Here is a 21119-nt window from a genome sequence, read left to right as displayed (position 1 = left end):
ATGCCAGAATTCAGGAAATGGCATTTCCGGGCTTCTAGGTTCCAAAATTTTCTGGGGGAGCAGGCCCCCTAAAGGGAGGAGCCTTACAGCCCCTGAAGTGTTACAGCCGCCTACTTTAATAGGTCTGCCGCCTACTTCAGAACTTATTGAAACCCCTGCTGAAGTATTCCGGTTTCACTCAGCACTGTTACACTTTGGTAGCGACCCATCAGGTAAGAACTAAACCACTGCAAGAAGCTGCCTCCAAATCCGAACCCGTAATAGTTTTGCAGTAGACAGCCGTGTAGTTCACCTAAACGAAGGCCTTAGACATATCCGTATAGATCATGTCCATCTGTTTTCCGTCGTCTAGTAGGGAGCCCACGTGGTCCAAAACTTCCAAAAGGTTGGAGGTGCATGATTGCCCTCTAATAAATCCATGTTGACAATCTCTTACCACCTCGTACATCTTTGAGTTGTTAAATACACATCGCTCCAAGACTTTGGATACCAGACATACCAGTGACGGTAAGGAGATGGGCCTGTAATTCTCTGTTCACTAGGGCGGCATTCATGACATCAAGGGCTTCGAGCATGGATTGGACCTCACTAACCTTAATCGTTAATTCCGAAACTGATATCAGGCGAAGCTGGCGCATTGGCAAGGCTTCATGACGAAGGGGGGAATGGAGGAGGGGTTTCATGGGCGAAAACTGATGCGAAGTAGAAGTTAAGGTGGCCGAACACAGTTTGCGCGCGCTTTACAGATTCTGTTAGTGATGCTATTAAGCGCGCGCTAGGGTTGTAGTAAGCAAATACTATCGATCCCTCGATTTTATACCAAATGGATCACAAAGGTAAGTTTTGCTCTTAAAATAACTTAGTTTCACGTTTGTGAATCCTTCTTCATTTATCGCCAAACAACGAAAGTGAGTTCACAATGAGCTAAGCCTTTTTGTACGCTTTTCATCTTTCTAAGAAGCCCTAATTAAAAGCCACGCGTGCGCATTTGAGCAAAAAATTGTGACTGTTTTTTTTTAATGGAAATGAACTGTTTTCTAAGGAACCGTTCGTTAGAATTCCGTGAAATTTGACAAAACAGAATTTTTGTAAAAGCGAAACTTGCTCACAAACCAAAAACAAAATCTAACAGAGGGTATCTTCAAAAAACATTAAAGTGCAAAACCAACATTTGCAGGAGATCTGTCTGTTAAAATTACACGAAAGTAGCGTCACTATGTCAGTATTTGGTGAGTTTTTCTGGATACAAAATATGGAAAAAATCTAACGAGTGCATTTTCTAAAAATTAAGAAAAACCATTATTTGTGGACGGTTAATAGCTTGCTGCGTTGCCATGGCAACGGCACCTTGTTCAACAAGAAGTATCAAAATTTATTCCTTCTTAGTTAATCTTGCACCATGCTAATTTCGGGTACTCAGAAGTACGTAGTTTTCAAATAATGTTTACTAACACCTGTGTACTGGAAAAACTGTGTTCGGCCACCTTAAACAGATTGGCTATTTCCCGAGGATTTTCAGCTGAAGATCTTAACGGCGTACGATTACCTGGGTCAGTGGATAAACTGGCTGATATTGGCGTCGAGACTCGACCAGGAGTTGTATGCGATTTTGAACTCAGCTTCAATATCGACAAAAAACGCTTTTGGTTTGTGTTGAGGTCGGACTCGACGGAACCAACAAACTCATCACCGCCGTTCAACAGTTAAAACTGTTTTGCGCAAGTTTTTTAACTTCGCCCTTAGGTGGTTCGAGGAAGATAGTTTCAGCTTTTGTCTTATAGATTCCTTTTTCTTGATCAAATTAAGAATGGAACCAGACATCCAAGGTATGGGATTCCGTCTCTTAAAGGGGAAGTATCACGAGAATTTGATGTCATTTTAAAACCCAAAAATGTTTGTCTGACAGCAGAAACAAAAAGAAATAATTTTCTAGTTTTGTTATAAATTATCACCCCAGTGCAATAAAACTGTCGATTAGTGCCTCTGACCAGAAACCATTCACCCATTTCTTGAATCTCTGGATACGACTTCTTGGCTGAAAAGAAAAAAAGAGTGCGACCTGATATAGGATCACCCTAACGATATACCACAATAAAAGAGAAAGCATCATACTATTAGAGAAGCAGAACAGTTCAATCGAATCCATCCTCGTGGGAGGAACAGATAGGCGCCTGTGAGCTCAATTTCGACGAGGCTGTTGTTCGTCGTCAAATCGTTCATACTGGATTTCACCCCACCATATAAGGCATAGCCACTCTATACTCACAATTATTGATATTCAAGTCGAATTTGTGTTGAAAATAGGTCGCTCATCTTCAAAACATTGCGAGTTCTGATTGTTACTAAATAAAAAGACTTTTTTTGTGAAATAAAGGATTAACATATTTATCACATTTATGGCCTTCGAGTTAAGTTAGCGTATTCCAAAGTTTTTGTAAATTAGAGGCCTAGGGAACGAAAGGCAAACAAACGAGATTCAAAAGAGCTTCTAGCCATTCGTGACTGATTTTCTTTGACAATAAGGTGGGAAACGGAGTTCCCCATATGTGCCGCCTGACAACTATACATGTTAACACATAATTAACACGGTGATGGCCGAAAAGGAATATTATCATACTTGTATCCTTTGTTCAACTTACCTTGCTTGTTGATTTTCTGGGCAGCGATTCACTAATGGGCAGATGGGCACTTCCTGCAGACTCAGTATCAACTTTGGAATACTCAAACCCCATGCTTGACAGAAATTAAAGCACCATGCCTGCTAGAGATTGAATGTACATGCGTTTCAAAGGATAAAAGTCTACGCGTAGCTGATAATCAAACGCCATGCGTGCCAGAGATCAATGCGCCATATGCATCAGTTGACCAAGTTTCAACCAAGTTTTGAAGATGAGCGACCTATTTTCGACACCAACCGCTCTGAATCCAGTACGCATCATTAAGAAGTAACGTGTAGTTATAGTACAAAGCACAATATTCTTCACAAATACCTCTCCCGAGGATAAATGCCGATTCAAGAGTTTCTTTTATCTTTTTGTTTTTCGACTTTAAAGAAGAGTACAATTTTTCTCTTTCTGTTTTTAATTCATCCACTGCTTTTGTTAGTCCTTCCTTCCATTGTTTGTCTGGAGTTCTTAAATGCTCCAATTCCTTTTTAAGGCGTTTACCGTATTCTTGCCATTCTACGATTTTTTCGTAACATTGTGCTACTTGGCTTTTTTGTATGTTGCTGTGTTCTTGCAGCCAACTTCTTTCATTCGCCAAGCTTTGAATTACGGCATACTGCTGCTCTATTACGTTGATCAGCTGTTTTTGAGTATATCAAAACAAATCATTGGAAACCATAAACATAGGAGAAAAAACCCGCAGTTTGTAATGTCTCTCTCGCGAAAAAATCAAGGATAAATACGAAAAAGTCATTTCTCCGCTGCACCCCTGTGGCATAAGAAACTTAAACTGAAAATAGTACGATGTTAAGGCAGTTTTGTCATGGAGGCTAGTATCAAAGTATTTCTTGACATTTGAAAAAGGAAAAGAACAAAAAATCTTTCAAGTTGCACTGACGGTTTAAATTAGGTGCACCTTTCACCGCAAATAAATTCTTATTGGAATCGATTCCACCTTTCTGCGACATTTTTCAAGTTGCACGAGAAAACTACTTTCCTTTCTAATTTGTTAATTAAACGTTTTACAATACGTTTATAGGGCAGAATCTTTGTTATGCGTCGTTTTGCAACTTCAGCCATGTTTTTGTGAGAGAAATTGAATGGCCTTGTAATGTGTGACATGGGTCCGTGCAGCTTGCAGGGATTTTATCATAGGCAAGTATTTTCTTCAGGATCATTTCAGAGTTTTTTTCCTTTCCCCTCTTGATGAAATTTATTGTCTTTTTGTTAATTATAACAAAAGGAATTAATTTTCCTATGCCACTTACGTGTTAGTATAGGTAATCAATTTGAAGCTCGTCTTTTTCTAAGAATTTCCCGAGCATACTTTTGACAAAACGCAAGTGAAATTATTTTCTAACTTCACGAGTATACCATTTGATTATCTTTTAATATCATGGGTGACAAATTACGCTCACAATGGTGAGTTTTTGACACTTTGCCAAAGCAATTTTGTAATTTCAGTTGGAAATTCAATACTAACCCTGAAATGTCGCGCAAAAATTGAGGAGTACTTTGTCACCCACGATATTAAGTGTCAAAGTATCAAAACAATCGCCAGTTTTCTCCCTTGAGTGCAAAGGCAGGCTTTCAGGCCGTCTGCATGGGCTGTAAAGATGAACCGCTGGATGTCTCTGATTATGATTTTTGTGACGGGGCCTTTACGGAAAGTGAAAAAAAAGTGTGCAGTTCTCCCCAATCTAATTTTCGTTTTAGAAAAAAATGAATACGCATCTTACCTTTATTCAGCTAGCTTTCCTTAACGAGAAGATCAAATCTTCACTGAATAAACAGACTTTTTCAAGCTTTATAACGGAATGAAACTTTCGGCGAAACGAGAAAGTTTCAGTTGTTATAGTGATGATTTGTTACGTCATAATAGACTTATTTAATTGTTTAATTTGCACTGCGCGCGCTATTTGTGGTAGGAAACGATTCGAACTACTTCTCGTTGTAGAAAAAAACCAATACACAGCTTACCTTGCGTTGACAGCTAGCTTTTCGTAACGAAAAGATCAAATTTTCACTGATTAAACAGAATTTTTCAAACTTTACCGCGATAAATAAGAGTTTCCTCAATTTGCACTGCGCGCCCCATTCAATCTCATACCCAGAGTCCTCAGGCTGTTTAGCTAGCGGTTGGTAACCTGGAAAGACTCTGGAAAATTCAAAAAAATATTTTTTTATGGGCTGTTCCGTAACGGCTTGCATTGTTTAAACGCTGAAATCCTGCGCCAATAAAATTCTAGTACCTCAGAGTCTCTCCTGGCGACCAATCGCTGACCAAAGAGCCTGAGGACTCTGGGTACGAGATTGCGCACCATTCGAAGTAGAAAACTAATAATAATTTAATTATTTGCGGTTGGAAGAGTTGCATGCGTGATGTTCATTTTCTGCTATGAAAAGCAGGGACGTTTTAGCTTTAGAATATCTCTTTTAGCTTCTTTATAGTAGAATCATGTCACCCAAAGCAAAGTTATTTTTCTGTGAATGATTAACAAAAGCAATGTGGAGTACATTGGTTACACGCAGTACATACGGGACACTTGATTGAAGTGGTAATCGTACCCAGGCCCTCTTACAGTGCGATAGAAATAAGTATAGATAGTTTGTGTAGGAAACACGTCATTAGATGTCGCCAGTGAATGAGCCTTGACATTGCTGCTAGTACCTTATGCCATACAGTTTTGCTGGTTTAACAATGCGCGAAAATCTTATCCACACTCGTTTTTACTGGAGTCATATTATCGTCCTCTCCACTGGCGAGTAATACTTTCGCCCTAAACACTGCATGGGAGCATATTTTAAAATATTCTTGTGAAAATATTGTGACATTTGATGAGCCGCACACAAACTAGCACGTACAAGGCTTATTCAAGTCGAAAAACAATAATAAGTGAAAGAATGAATAATGTTAATTAAAGTTGGTAACTTTAAATAGTGTCAGTTCCCTTCGTTTTTGTTATGGCAAACGAAATACAAATTTGCTGGTCTATTAGCACGGTATTAAAATGCGTACGTTTTGTGTTGCTTAGTAACAAAATCAACTCCAGCCTCGCCTTCACTCAAAGGCCAGGCCACTAAGAACACGACTGTAAAGTCCGTCACGTCTTCCTGTCATCGCTAAGAATTTAAAAGCTTTTTTTTTAAACTTTGTTTTCCTCGCTTTACATAGCCGAGAAACTGGATGTTCACGGTCGAGTTTCGTATTATGTGGCGGATTATAAGGGTGGTCCAGTGGCGTCACCGCGCGAATATAGAACCCAGGCCTAATATATAGAGCCCGCCGGAAGCGTCTGGGAACTAAGCTGATTATGGGGTTTACTGCCCTACCTTCAAAATTACTTACATCACAACTGCTTTAACATTACAAAACCACATCTACAATCCGAGTTACCTTATTAGGCAATCTTTTTTTACTCAGCTCTTTTTTCTCGGGAGTACAAATTACCAGAAGTGGGACCGATCTCAACCCACCCACTTCACCCCAAATTCCTCAGCGTCTTGTTAATTAGGAATCAGCAATTAAAGACGATCACGCTTGTTTGTTCGCATACGTTGACTGTGCACGCAATTCACACGCCATGTGTAGTGGCCACGTACATACCCTCCCGTCGCAGTCGTTTTTAGGAGACTCGTATTACCTCCGTCGTTCCCAACAAACTGTATCTACTGGGTCAACTGGAAATTTCGAAGGCGAAGCTCTTTTGCATAACACTTCAAGGGAGTCATTAAATATTCAATTTAACACCTCTGCTGGCATTCCAGATGATCCAAATAACCCGCGGGATTCCGAAAGAAATACATGGGACAACCGTCAAACAACTAACTCTGTGCTGGACTGCGCGCGGGACACGGGACACGGGATCTCGTGAAGAACTCACTCACAGTAATTCATTTTATGTTCCTAAAATGATGGTTACAAATGTCATGTCAATTGTACCCAACATGAGTGAAGTGTGTGAATTCGTGTTGCGCAACAATGTCAGTCTCGCTTTTATCACTGAAACATGGTTCCAGTCTTCAATCGCTTTTTCAGTCATCGATATTCCGGGCTACTCAGTCCTACGTAGGGACCGTTCGTCTGATCATCATGGTGGTGTTTGTCTCTACATCAATGCAGTAATTCGATACAAACGACTGGACGATTTTTCGTGCTGCTCCGATCACGAGGTATTATGGGTTCAGCTACGCCCCAAACGCCTGCCGCGAGGATTCTCTTCCCTGATAGTAGCTGTCGTCTATCATCCACATTGGTCCGCCGCTGAAAACGAGTTCATGCAAGAACACTTATTCCAGTCGCTGCAACTTGCCGAGTCACGCTTTCCTGATTGCGCTCTTGTTGTGGCAGGAGACTTTAATCGTCTTGACACGAAGCCAATTGAAAGGCACTTCCGGCTCAAACAAATAGTGAAAATTCCAACCAGAGGGGACGCAATCTTAGACCGTGTCCTCACTAACCTGCACCGCTTTTACGATGCCCCTCAGGGCTTCCCACCCTTTCGCCTGTCTGACCATAATACCATTACTGTGGAAGCCAAAGTAAGAGACAATTGTCGTCAACAATCTAGATTTGTGTTCAAGCGTGACAAGCGGGAAAGTAGGAGAGCTGAGCTTGGTAGATACCTGTGTCCCGGCATAGTAAATCGAACCCAATCGAACTTAATTTCAATCGAACTCAATCGAACTCAATCCGATTGAGTTCGATTTTCGAACGTTCGATTTACTATGCCGGGCTGTGTGCAATTGATTGGACAATGTTATTCTCTTCTGCAAGTTGTTGCCAGAATATGCTTGACATATATATTCAATAAAGTGCTACACACAGGGCTCGACCTTCTGATGCCCATCAGGAGAGTTCGCGTCAACACATCTGATGCCCCGTGGATGAACGATCACCTAAATCACTCATTCTCAAACGACAAAAAGCCTTTCACGATGGCGGCACGGAATCAATGCTGTACAAGTTCCACAGAAATGCTGTTAATCGTGAAAGGAAATCGTGCAAGGCCTCGTTTTACAAGTCTAACGTTGAGCATATGAAGGAGGAGAATCCTAAGGTTTGGTGGAAGGAAGTCAAACGTTTGTGCGGTTTCAACTCAAACCCGGGGAACGTTTCTAGTCAAATCCATATTGAAGGAATTGAAAATCTTAGTGACCAGGATCTTGCAAACGCAATCAACGAGGCCTTTCTTGAACCGGTCAGTATAAAATGCAGACTGCAGACTGCAGATTGCAGACTGCAGACTGGGTATAAAATGCAGACTGATATCAAAACCGCCTCTTCGTCAAATACAGGATACATTTTCAATTTTCAACTTACCCTAGTGTCACGCAATCACATTTCCGAGATCATCTCCCACGAAATTGACCTTATTTTTGACCCATTTCTCAACAGTTTGTTTTCTTTATCTCGATTTGGTAGCTTTCATTTCCTGAGGCCCTTTCTTAAAGAAGGCTCGAGCTTAATCGCTTTGCATTAGTTCGTAAACAATTACGCCCATGACGGTTTTCACAATTGACTTGATATTCCCGAGGGGGCAAGCAATTTGACATCGACAGATGTTAACTAGAGGCGGTTTTGGTCTCAGTCTGCATTTTATACCTAGTCTGCATTTTATACCAAGTCTGCAGTCTGCAATCTGCAGTCTGCAGTCTGCATTTTATACTGACCGTTTCTTGGACCTCTTGAAGAATATCGCTTGCCCCAACCGCTGACCAAACTTCGCATCGACGAGGACTCGCCTGAGCATCCGGAGGTTTCGGAAATGCGTATTTTTAAGTTATTAGCTGCGTTAAACCCCTCTAAGGCGTGTGGTCCAGACAAGATACCAAACTGTATGCTCAAGGAGTATGCTGAACTTTTGTCCTTCCTAATCAGCAGAATCATCAATCTCTCCTTAAAAGAGCAGTCTCTTCCGAAGATCTGGAAATTCGCGGACGTATCTCCTCTACCTAAGGTGAAGCCGGTTGAAGACCTGAAGAAACAGCTCAGACCTATCTCCCTTACTCCATGTCTGTCGAAGGTCGCAGAAGAGTGCGTGGTTCACGATTACGTAAAACCTGCAGTTCTAGATGTGCTCGACCCAAGCCAATATGGAGCTGTTCCCAATTCCTCAACTACTCAGGCACTGATACACATGCTTCACAACTGGTCCAAGGAAACTGATGGCAACGGCGCTACAGTTAGAACTATTCTCTTTGATTATAAAAAAGCGTTTGACTTTATAGATCATAGAATACTTGTAGAGAAATTGTGTAGGTTAAATCTTCCCACAAGAATTATCAATTGGATCATAGATTTCCTTTCTAATCGTTCCCAAAGGATCAAACTATCCGAGGGCTGTTACTCCGAGTGGGGTTCAGTGCCCTCTGGGGTTCCTCAGGGAACAAAACTAGGCCCATGGCTATTCCTTGTACTCATAAATGATTTAGATGTTGATAATTTAGCTAATGTATGGAAATATGTCGACGATACGACCGCATCAGAAGTCGTTGCCAAGGGCAACCGAAGTCATGCCCAAGAGATTGCGGACAAGGTTGCCGAGTGGTCTACGCAGAAGAGAGTCAAACTCAATAGCGACAAGTGTAAGGAGCTCAGGATATCTTTTGCAAAAGATGAGCCCGAGTTTGCGTCTATCGTAGTAGATGGTAAAGAGCTAGAGAGGACTAGTGCTAGACTACTGGGTTTGACCATATCGAGCAACCTTACGTGGAACGAACATATTAGTGACGTCATCAAGAAAGCGTCAAAGCGTCTGTATTTCTTAGTGCAGTTAAAGAGATCAAGAGTTCCTCGGCAGGACATGTCCACCTTTTACACTGCTTGAATACGCTCGGTTCTTACGTACGCAGCGCCTGTCTTTTTTTACGCCCTGCCAAAGTACCTAAAAGACGAGTTGGTGCGTGTCGAAAAGTGGGCCATGTCTATAATATGCTCAGGACTACCCTACCAGGAGGCCATCGAAATAGTGAACATTGTCCCCATTGCAGATTTCATCACAGGGCTATGCACTAATGCTTTTGACACCATTATTAAGGACCCAGATCACCGTCTGAACTGTTTAATACCATTTAGTGGACCGTCACGTTATACTCTAAGGTGCAACAGGCGTTTTACCGTACCTAAATGCAAGACAGATCGTTTTAGAAATAGTTTTATTATTAGATCCTGTATTGATAATATATATATATAGATTCTTAGTTTCCCTTTTTATCATATTTTTTATATCTTTATTTATTGTACCTAGTTTTAAACGTACCTTTTATCGATTTTATTAATTGTACATACGCAATTCAGCCTTCGGGCTGCCATGTATTGATCATTAAACTATCTATCTAAGTTTTTTTTTTCTGCGATAATTTGAATTTTATCATTTAGCGAATACGGAAAACACACTTACTCTTCTACAACCCCGCACTAATCATTTAAAGAAGTTTCTCATACAATGGAGCTCAGTTGTGGAACAGTTCACCCCTAGAATTAGGCCAAGTAAGCGATTTCCTTTAATTATTTTCAGACTAAGTTGGTCATGAGTCGCCACAGATTTAGGTAAGATTTTAGACACGGCCTCCAAGAAAAGCCACATTTTTTTTGCTTTAATTTTTTTAAACTTTTATAACCGTAGTTAGGTAGATGGATGGTTAGTTGATAATGATAATTATGTAGCTAATGGAATTACGGTGTCTAAACAAAGTTATCGTCAGTCGTATCATATCTTATAATCACTCCCCGATTTGGCGGACCTTTGTGGCCGGCCGGAGGGGAGGGGGTGTGCGGATGTACCCATCGTGCCCCTCCCCCTGCCTACAGCCTTGACGAACTACTATAACTTTGAACGTCCTTTTGCTAGATCACTTTCTCTACCGTTTATCTACGTTTGAGATAAAATCAAAAAAAGCTATTTATTAGAAGTTTGATATTTTTACCCCACACACCAGTGAATAAACCTGTTTTGAGCGGCAAGTCGAACGACGGTTTAAACTGCCTCTTTAAGCTAGGCTTAAGGGTGGCAACATTTGGAATTATTCATTACGCAACGCAACAGACCCACTTATAGAAAGGGTATGGACGTTGGAATCTCATATCTCAGATACCAGTAAAATGTTCGGCGATTTCTCAACTACCAATTAAAATTTCAGCCCCGTTTCTCAGCTATCAGTTAAAAAACGTGTTGACTATGGGGCGCCAAATGTGCAAAAATTATTACGAATGCTTGTGCTTTCCCTCGGAACTGTCCATACCTCTGCCTCTCAAAATTCCCTATCGTCCGGGAAGGGGTAGGTGGTTGTATAGAATGTCAGCTGACTTTACTTTTTCCCCAGAATCTACGTTCCCCTTGACCAGGGTACGTTTCCCCAAGCGTTCTAGACTGTTCAAAGTCCCCCTATTTTTCCGTGGGATTCTCGAGACCGGTACGCCTCGATGGAACCGCCGCCATCTTGGTTTGTAATCGCGAGCGCGATCTGGGAAGAGTGTCTAAACTACCGAGGGGAGGGGAGGCGGCGGGAAAAATATTTTTTCGCTTCCCCTCCCCCACTATACTAACACCCACTCCCGCTCCCCTCGGTAGTTTAGACACTCTCCCCAGATCGCGCTCGCTATTACAAACCAAGATGGCGGCGGTTCCATCGAAGCGTACCGGTCTCGAGAATCCCACGGAAAAATAGGGGGACTGTGAACAATCTACAAGCGTTCGCAGGAAGATTCGAATGGTTGGAGGACTGGTTGGAGATTTTCTAGTGCCGTTTGTTGTTGCTTTCAAAGTAGTCAAAATAAGGTAGGTAACACCTTGAGATCATTCTGTCAAAGTAAACAAAATCGGTTAATTTTATTTTGATTGTTAAATCTGATAGCACTCCTGATCACTTCAAGTCTTGTAAGCGGTATTTTGTCCTCGAATATTTGAGCACTCTGAATGTTAGCCAGGAGCGCGTTGCTTCAAAGTCGTTAACTTTTTGATCGATGCTTTGATGGTACAATCATGTTCACATCACTTTCTGTGGGTAATAGTTTCGTTTTACTTTTAAGTTCACCCAAAGACAACACTACAGCAAAATGTTTTGTGGCTTTTTATAATCAAAGGCTCCTGCGAATGTAAGAAGTAAATAGTGGTTACCGCCGTTACCATAACGCAGTACTCGCATCAAACTACGCCAGAAGGATTCGTGGAAGTGTAGCTAGATATGCAGAATACCCAGCCCACTAAATATTCAAGTCAAAATACTGCTTCTCCAGTCCTCAAGTCGTGACTGCAGGACTGAAGGTTATTGACTACTGGACTGAGGGACCACAAGTTGCACAACCTTAGATGTAGTTACATCACCCTGCGAGCAGAGCCTCCTTTTGTCTTTTTCTTTACTGAGAAGAGAAAAGGAGGCTCTGCCTGAATCGTGTCAACTCTTTGAAGCCGCCGCAGCCCAAACTTGTGGACTAGTCAATCTTGTTTTCTCTCTTCAAACTGGTTTTTCCAGTGCAAGCATCCGTTTTGTGATAAAACTGATGGTTATAATTGAGCCCGCTGTACCATGACAAATCAAGATGGCTGCGAGATCTCCTCGTTGTGCTCGAAGCCGAACACCAGTTATTCTCGACGAGATTCTTCTTACCGTCTTCACGCGTGAACGGTATTTTGAAATTTGAACTGCGTTTTGAAATTTACCTGTCAGTTTTGAACATCACCGATGAGGTTTCAAATTTCCCGTAGAAGTTTCCTTAGTTTATTGACAGTATATAGCTTTGAATTTTTTCTTTGCATTACAACATTAAGTATTTCTAGAATAGCAATTATTTCCCAAGTATTTTGAATCTCTTTTGTTTTTTTGTTCTGTTGATGGGTCCTCTTCGGAAAGATTTCCTGAGAAATGTTCAACATTCCATTCACATGTCGAACATTACAAAGAGAAATTCAAATGTTCATCTCATTCCTGGTAATACTGGTCACGCATGACATGAATGGACTGTAATATAATATTTCTTTTGGTATGTTCCATGGATTACATGATTTGATTTTTTTCCGGTTCAGATGCGTCGGTCTCTCTTCCTACTGGATATGGCAAATCCATAATTTATCAACTGGCGATTCCGTTAATGAAAGAGTTATCCAAGCGGTCAGATGAACTTTCGTTTCATGTTCCTTCGCAGCCGATGTTAGTGGTGGTTTCTCCTCTCATTGCCCTAAAAAATTCTCTGAAAGGCTCGCCTTGAAATGCTGTATTGGAGGGAAGTGCTCGCCTATTAGGCAAAATAGGCCTGGATTTGAGACTGTATCCTAGCAACATGCAGTGCATGCTCAATAAAGATCTTACTCGATTCATGCAGAGTCTTTCTCGTGAACGCCAAAATTGAGCAACCAAAAGAAAGGCTCTGCTAGCAGGGTGAAGTTACATACGTCGCATTTCAGTCAAATATAATGCAGAAAGTGTTGTATGAAACTATTTATGGAATCAAACACGTCCAGATGTTTAATCCATTTATTAGCAAGCTGGAAATACGTCTGCGTTCGCAGGCTATATTAGTATGTGGTGTTTAATATTTTTCTTGTATGCTAATTTCCAACCTTCACAAAGGCATCATTGTTATGAACTCTCTTGACACATGCATTTCCAGGAATATTTTTGATGCCGTTCAAAACACTCGCAGCATGTACAGTGTATTTTGTCAGGTCTAAAACCCTTCGGCTGCTCCTCGGGTTTTAAATCCCCTACTGCTCGTGTTTTAAACATTACCTCTGTGATGACTGTTTGGGCCTGATGGAAAAGAATTCTTACTACTGATAATTTGTGTTTCAAAAGAAGAATTTGAGATGCTATTGAAATTCATTGCCAGGTTTCGACATTGAATTGCGACATTGGATATGAGCTCCTGGCGATCTACCAGGATGTTTTGTAACGTGATATTTTATCAACTTAATCATGTGACAGAACGTCCTGCAACACTTGACAAGGATTCCGAGACAGAAACGAAAGCTTCTGTTTCAATTTAAATTTTCACTCCTGAAAACAAAACCTTTTTGTTTGATACAATATGACAGGATCAGGGAACAATTTTTTCTCTAACAACAGTTTTATTTTAACTGAGTCACACAACATAGACTTTTCAGGAGACCAGTATATTGATAGATTTCTTGCCTCAGTTGGATTACTTCACTTTATTAAATACAAAGGCTTTTCTGAGAAGGGAAAAATGTTTTTAATGTAACAAGGATTTCTTTAAAACACTTAAACCAAGGTAATGTCTTCAAGAAAAACAATGTGCCAAGAGGCATGAAAAATAAGTGTCATTTGGATCACACATATAAAAGTTTTTATTATTGTTATTATTTATATATTTATTTTTACTTAACAATAATTAGCTTATAAATGAGCTCAAGATTTCTATCGCTTGACAGATGATGAGGGCGCAGCCCGAATCAGCTATCACGCAGAGAAATAGAGAGCAAATAATCTAGTAATTGTTTTTAGTATAAATCTACTAGTCAGTCAAAACTAAACAAGTAAATTATCTCTTTCCTCATCGCAGACACTTTGAAAATGCAACAAAGCGGCCGCCATTTTGTTGAAAATGGCTACTCACTATCTATCCCAGAATAGATAGGGAGTACCGTAGCCAATCAGAGAATGGCATTTGTGATAGAACACTAGTAGATTCATACTAATATACATGTAGCTTACATGTAGACAGTGAATCTGTCCTCTGTATATATGGAGCATTATACTCACTTGCTAGGGGCATAATAATTATTAAATATGTCCCCTATATGCAGAGTATGATCTTCATTTGGTTTTGGTTGGTGGTTTATACACTGTACCTCATTTTCCCTAGGGTTGGATGGGGAGTAAGGGGGGGGGAGGGGGTGAGAGGGTGGTTGGCATTTCAAGTGGCAAGCGCTGACTAATCGGTGGTTTGACACAGAGCTTAAACTCCTAGTACAAATCAAGTTCAAGTCACAATTCAAGCTCCACTCCAACTCAAGCTCAAAACTTTACATTTTATTACTGAGCGTCTTGCTTTTGGTGATAAGAGTACTATAAATGCTGCTGCCAAAATCAGTGAGCTCTAGATCTGCTAGCAAGTGAACCAACTGCAGTTTCTGTGTTATCTAGAAAGACTAACTCTTCATCCTACATTTATTTTTGGTAGGATTCATAGTTGCACTTATTGCACAGAGTTCAGGCAGAAGAGGCCAAGTTTGTCAAATGCTGGGGAGATAAAATTGGAGTCAATGTTTTTTCTTTAAAATGTGTCTATATCAACAGTACCCATTATGAAATTTCATGTTGTGTTTCTTTTGTATCATAGGAAGCAAAGTCCTCCATAGAGGGCTTGCAAGTAAAGATTCCAGACTTAAGAGATACTTCCACATTGGCTTTAACTCCTAAGGTAAAACAACATTTTGTCCAGATCCAGGACTGCAAACTCAATGTCCATGTATGATATACCATAATAAAGCTACTCATGAGTGTATTTCATAACTAATGTAATAATAAATGAGAAAGGTTATGGCTTTGAGATAAATGGGCCTAAAACATAAAAATTTTAAAGTTCGAAAAAATCCCAATCCTTGTGTACATTACAGCATAGGTTAATACCCCTAAACTATAGCTTATTTTGTAGTCCTTAACATGTCCATTAATGTTTGAGATGTGTTGAGATCCACATGACAACTGCTTGGGGAAAAAAGGTGAAAAGTTATGAGGGTGATCAACCACTTCACATATGTGAGGGGGTTAAGTTTTCATCCTTTTAATAATTAGATTTTCACAAGACTATCTTGGTGTCAACAATTCATGAAGGTCTGTCAAATATTGACAGAGTTATGGCATTATGTTTAATTGGCACTCTTAGGGATTTAAGGGTTAAGCATCAAGGGTTAACAGCTCAGTTTAAACTGTAACTTTATCTCATCATCTTATTTTTATATTGAATCTTACAGTATTTATAAAAATATATATGTCCAAAAACTCTTTCAGTATGTTGCTCAGTTATGATTGACATTAGTAGTAGCTTGTTATCTTTATTACATTATTTTAACTTTAGGCTTTATTTAGTTTGTAGAAGGACTCTCGTGTAAACCACTTTTTTAGTGAATCTTGGTATCCCCAAAGAGATTTGATTATATACAGTAGAACGCTGGTAACTCGAACTCTGAAGGGAAACGAAACACTGTTCGAGTTAGCGGGGTTTCGAGTTATCGGGGTCGATTAAAATATTCAATTTTCTAGGTTAATAATTAACAGTTTATTGATTTTCAGCACTTCAGTATACAATACAGTGCAAATTAAACTTATTTCACGAGAACTAATGCATTTTGTAACAACTGTAACAATTATGCATTCTTTTATGACAATGCAATACTGTAAATGTAACTTAATTTATTTAATACACTCAATTTGTGTTCCTTTTGCGTCGTCCAGTCTTTGTTCTAGTGTTAGAATTCGATCATACGATAAGAAATACTAATGGGATATCTCAATAGGCATCCATGGCGAGTTATAAGAACCAGAAATTCGAGTTATCGGGGTAAATTTTTATGAAGGTCGAGTTAGCGGGGTTTTCGAGTTATCCGAGTTCGAGTTAACCGAGTAACAATGACTGAAAAGTTGGGTCAAATTCAAGGCAATTGAGACTCAGTTCGAGTTAGCGGGGGATTTCCAGTTATCGGAGTTCGAGTTACCGGGGTCCTACTGTAATTATATATCCATGTAAATACAAGCACTGTCAAGCCATTGCCTGATTTCATACCGTGGGGGTCTGGGTACGAGTCTGTGTATTATGGGTTATGGGACTCAACACCCACATAGCCGGAAAGAGCACACCGCACTTTACAACATTTCCAAGTTTGGTGTTAATCAAGCTAATATTAGGAAAGATACAGCCATTCAAAAACTCCAAATTTTACTAAGAAATGTATGGAACGCCGGACGTGTGTCCGGCGTTCCATACATTTCTTAGTAAATTTTTAAGTTTTTGAATGGCTGTATCTCGCCTAATATTAGCTTGATTGACACCAAACTTGAGGATGTTGTAAAGTTCGATGTGCTCTTTCCAGCTATGTGGGTGTTGAGTCCCATAACCCATAATACACAGACTCGTACCTAGACCCCCACGGTATGAAATCAGGCAATTGTGGTTACCATTACTTAAAAGTATTCTCCTTTCCAACAAAAGGAATGCATCAATTTGCAGATCCCTAAATCCATCAGTTACCATTTATCTTTTTGGTGTTTTGTTTTGATTAAAGAGAATTCTCTTATACCGGTATATTTCTCTTATCAAGAGTTTAAAAAGATGAAAGATCATTCAAAAGATACAGGCGGGAAAGATTTCAAATGCAGCGTCTGCAGCGAGTGTTTTAAACAGTCACAAGATTTGCAAAGTCATCTAGAGGTACACAGTGATGAGAGGCCTTACGAATGTTATGTGTGTCACAAGTCCTTTAAAAATTCACAAAATCTAAAGAAACACCTCAGGATTCACAGTGGTGAGAAACCCTACAAATGTAAACAATGTGACAAATGCTTCAGGCGCTCATCACATTTGCAAAGTCATCTGAGGACTCACAGTGGTGAGAAACCCTACAAATGTACACAATGTCACAAATGCTTCAGGTGCTCATCGCATTTGCAAAGTCATCTGAGGACTCACAGTGGTGAGAAACCCTACAAATGTACACAGTGTGACAAGTGCTTTACCCGCTCGTCAACTTTGCAAAGTCATCTAAGTATTCACAGTGGTGAGAAACCCTACAAATGTACGCAGTGTGACAAATCTTTCAGCTGCTCATCACATTTGCAATTTCATCTGAGGATTCACAGTGGCGAGAAACCCTACAAATGTACACGATGTGACAAATGCTTCAGGTGCTCATCGCATTTGCAAAGTCATCTGAGGATTCACAGTGGTGAGAAACCCTACAAATGTACACAGTGTGACAAGTGCTTTAGCTGCTCGTCAACTTTGAAAAGTCATCTACGCATTCACAGTGGTGAGAAACCCTACAAATGTACGCAGTGTGACAAATCTTTCAGCTGCACATCTCATTTGCAAAGTCATCTGAGGATTCACAGTGGTGAGAAACCGTACAAATGTGCACAGTGTGACAAATGCTTCAGGTACTCATCGCATTTGCAAAGTCATCTGAGGATTCACAGTGGTGAGAAACCCTACAAATGTACACAATGTGACAAATGCTTCAGGTGCTCATCACATTTACAAAGGCATCTCAGGATTCACAGTGGTGAGAAACCCTACAAATGTACGCAGTGTGACAAATCTTTCAGCTGCACATCTCATTTGCAAAGTCATCTAAGGATTCACAGTGGTGAGAAACCCTACAAATGTACACAATGTGACAAATGCTTCAGGTGCTCATCACATTTGCAAAATCATCTGAAGATTCACAGTGGTGAGAAACCATACAGATGTACACAATGTGACAAATGCTTTAACAATTCATCAATTTTGCAAATTCACTTGAGGATTCACAATAATGGGAGACCCTTCAAATGCACACAGTGTGACAAGTGCTTTAGCCAGTCATCAACTTCGCGAAGTTATCTGAGGATTGACAGTGGTGAGAAACCCTACAAATGTACACAGTGTGACAAGTGCTTAAGCTGCTCATCAAATTTGCAAAGTTGTCTAAGGATTCACAGTGGTGAGAAACCGTACAAATGTATGCGGTGTGACAAATCTTTCAGCTGCTCGTCACATTTGCAAAGGCATATTAGGATTGACAGTGGTGAGAAACCCTACAAATGTACGCAATGTGACAAATGCTTCAGGTGCTCATCACATTTGCAAAGTCATCTGAGGATTCACAGTGGTGAGAAACCATACAAATGTACACAATGTGACAAGTGCTTTAACAATTCATCAGTTTTGCAAAGGCATCTGAGGATTCACAGTGGTGAGAAACCTTACAAATGTACACAATGTGACAAGTGCTTTAGCCAGTCATCAAATTTGCAAATTCACTTGAGGATTCACAATGGTGGGAAACCCTACAAATGTACACAGTGTGGCAAGTGCTTTAGCCGTTCGTCAACTTTGCAAAGGCATCTGAGGATTCACAGTGGTGAGAAACCCTACAAATGTACACAGTGTGACAAGTGCTTTAGCCAGTCATCAAATTTGCAAATTCACTTGAGGATTCACAATGGTGAGAAACCCTACAAATGTACGCAGTGTGACAAATGCTTCGTCCAGTCATCACATTTGCAAAGTCATCTGAGGATTCACAGTGGTGAGAAACCCTTCAAATGTACACAGTGTGACAAATCTTTAAGCTGCTCGTCAACTTTGCAAAGTCACTGAGGATTCACAGTGGTGAGAAACCCTACAAATGTACACAATGTGACAAATGCTTCAGGTGCTCATCACATTTGCAAAGTCATCTGAGGACTCACAGTGGTGAGAAACCCTACAAATGTACAAAGTGTGACAAGTGCTTTACCCGCTCGTCAACTTTGCAAAGTCATCTACGCATTCACAGTGGTGAGAAACCCTACAAATATACGCAGTGTGACAAATCTTTCATCACATTTGTAGTCATCTGAGGATTCACAGTGGTGTGAAACCATACAGATGTACACAATGTAACAAGTGCTTTAACATCTCATCAATTTTGCAAATTCACTTGAGGATTCACAATAATGGGGGACCCTTCAAATGCACACAGTGTGACAAGTGCTTTAGCCTGTCATCAACTTTGCAAAGTCATCTGAGGATTGACAGTGGTGAGAAACCCTACAAATGTACACAATGTGACAAGTGCTTAAGCTGCTCATCAACTTTGCAAAGTCATCTAAGGATTCACTGTGGTGAGAAACCCTGCAAATGTATGCAGTGTGACAAATCTTTCAGCTGCTCATCACATTTGCAAAGTCATCTGAGGATTCACAGTGGTGAGAAACCCTACAAATGTACACAGTGTGACAAGTGCTTTAGCCGCTCGTCACATTTGCAAAGTCATCTGAGGATTGACAGTGGTGTGAAACCCTATAAATGTACACAGTGTGACAAATGCTTCAGCCAGTCATCACATTTGCAAGCCACTTCAAGATTTACAGTCATTGGTGATTACCCCTACAAATCTTTGACAAATCTGTGACAAATCTTTCTCTCAGAAGTTTGGCTTGTTTTATCTCTCAACAAAACTGTTCATGTGGATGGTGATTCACCCCACAAGTGCACCCTGTGCAGTGAATCTTTCAGGAATGGCAGTAAAAGAGGCATAACTACAGCACAAAGTTCTGATCTGCCATTGACAAGGAGAGATTTTATGTGTTGGATGTGCCAAAAATAATTATTATTGTGGAATCTACATGTACACCATGGGTACAAACATATGACAATTCCTTGATTGTTCAAGACGGGGCACTTTTTTTGCATAAGGGAAGGGGTTGTTTTGGACGGGCACTTGTTTTGTTACAGGAATATCCCAAGTTTTGAGGCCCCTAAATGGAACCATAAATATTACTTTCAAGAGTACTTATATTTTTTAACACTCAAAATATTATGTTCTAACATTTGAGTAAAGTGAATTCTTGGCCCATTTTATGCTTTTGTCTTTCTTTTGTTTACTTCAAAATGTAGTTGTTTGTTTCATGGGTTATTAGGGTAACTCTTGTTTGGTAAGATTTACTTCTAAAGTGTACATGTATGCTATGATGCTGTAAGCCTTTATAAAGTGGTGAAATGCAAAGGTGATACTGTTTTGATGTTTATAATTTTCAAGATTGTTAGTGTTAAAGAAGTCTCGATTGTGTATTTTAGTTTTGGGCTTGTCGGTTGGCTACAGACATTGGACAATAGTTGATTAGGTGCATACGGTATGTTTAGAACTATAACAGCTGTATTGAAGGTTCAGTTATGTTTTGTCTTGGACCAGCTATGCCAAACCGACCTTGTGTTTTCCTGAAAAGGAAACTGTTGCTGGGACAGTAATTTGCAAACTTCTTTGTCAGACAATCCCCTTCCCTTTGCTTTCCTGTAGAAGTTGTTAATTAAGACAAACATTTTCAAGAAAATCCTTGATGTGATCGACATCAACCTAAAAGATCCTAAGAGAGAGTTCAAGACTTCTACCAGAGTTGTGAATGAAAACAGTAATTTTATGACGTTATAGGACGAAAACAAGCTTCGCACAAAAATGGGGCTGCGCGTTGTGCCGATCTAAGAAAAAATTTGTCCCACATGGGAGGAAAAGTACGCTGTCACGTCTTATATATAATTATGTTTTCAGCATCATCAGGTTTTTAAGAGCTCCCTCGTGCGGTTATAATAATAATAATAATAATAATAATAATAATAATAATAATAATAATAATAAATGGGTGAGGGTGGGACTCTGCGCCCAGTAACTCTACCTTAATGAGGGGGGTAGGGGGAAGCAGAGACGGGGTAGCATTTTGCTCAAATTATTTTTCATCTTTTTTATTGTTATATTA

The 21119-nt window shown here is 40.1% G+C and overlaps 2 protein-coding genes, 1 long non-coding RNA gene and 1 pseudogene across 6 annotated transcripts in view; 3 read left to right on the top strand and 1 right to left on the bottom strand.

The window, feature by feature from the left end:
- Window positions 1–21119, top strand: part of LOC146454574 (uncharacterized) — a 66255-nt gene that overhangs the window by 34113 nt on the left and 11023 nt on the right. The window lies entirely within an intron of this gene.
- Window positions 271–4515, bottom strand: LOC146454577 (uncharacterized). Of its 2 annotated transcripts, none has more exons than XR_014859206.1 (2): window positions 4406–4515; window positions 271–2035 (listed from the first exon to the last, which is right to left on the bottom strand). It is a non-coding gene; the product is annotated as an uncharacterized LOC146454577 (long non-coding RNA). The 2 variants fall into 2 exon arrangements; XR_014859205.1 differs by lacking the exon at window positions 4406–4515 and adding an exon at window positions 2640–2905.
- Window positions 5753–9996, top strand: LOC146454576 (uncharacterized; annotated as a pseudogene).
- Window positions 11181–19509, top strand: LOC146454575 (uncharacterized). 3 transcript variants are annotated; one of them, XM_085095299.1, is made up of 3 exons: window positions 11181–11446; window positions 14977–15048; window positions 16946–19359. In XM_085095299.1, the coding sequence occupies exon 3, from the start codon at window positions 16957–16959 to the stop codon at window positions 18982–18984; it is 2028 nt and encodes a 675-aa protein (XP_084951425.1). In that variant the 5' UTR covers window positions 11181–11446; window positions 14977–15048; window positions 16946–16956; the 3' UTR covers window positions 18985–19359. The 3 variants fall into 3 exon arrangements, 2 of the variants coding, with proteins under 2 accessions (XP_084951425.1, XP_084951426.1); XM_085095300.1 differs by having other exon boundaries at window positions 14968–15048; XR_014859238.1 differs by lacking the exon at window positions 11181–11446 and adding an exon at window positions 19387–19509 and having other exon boundaries at window positions 14532–19143.

This window comes from Pavona decussata, unplaced genomic scaffold (genome assembly GCF_977016875.1).
Source record: "Pavona decussata unplaced genomic scaffold, jaPavDecu1.1 SCAFFOLD_300, whole genome shotgun sequence".
NCBI lineage: Eukaryota > Metazoa > Cnidaria > Anthozoa > Scleractinia > Agariciidae > Pavona > Pavona decussata.
This window is presented reverse-complemented; position numbering and strand designations above follow the sequence as displayed.

What these genes read in the sequence shown, in the direction of transcription:
- LOC146454575 (XM_085095299.1), top strand. Translation starts at nt 16,957, where the DNA reads ATGAAAGATCATTCAAAAGATACAGGCGGGAAAGATTTCAAATGCAGC.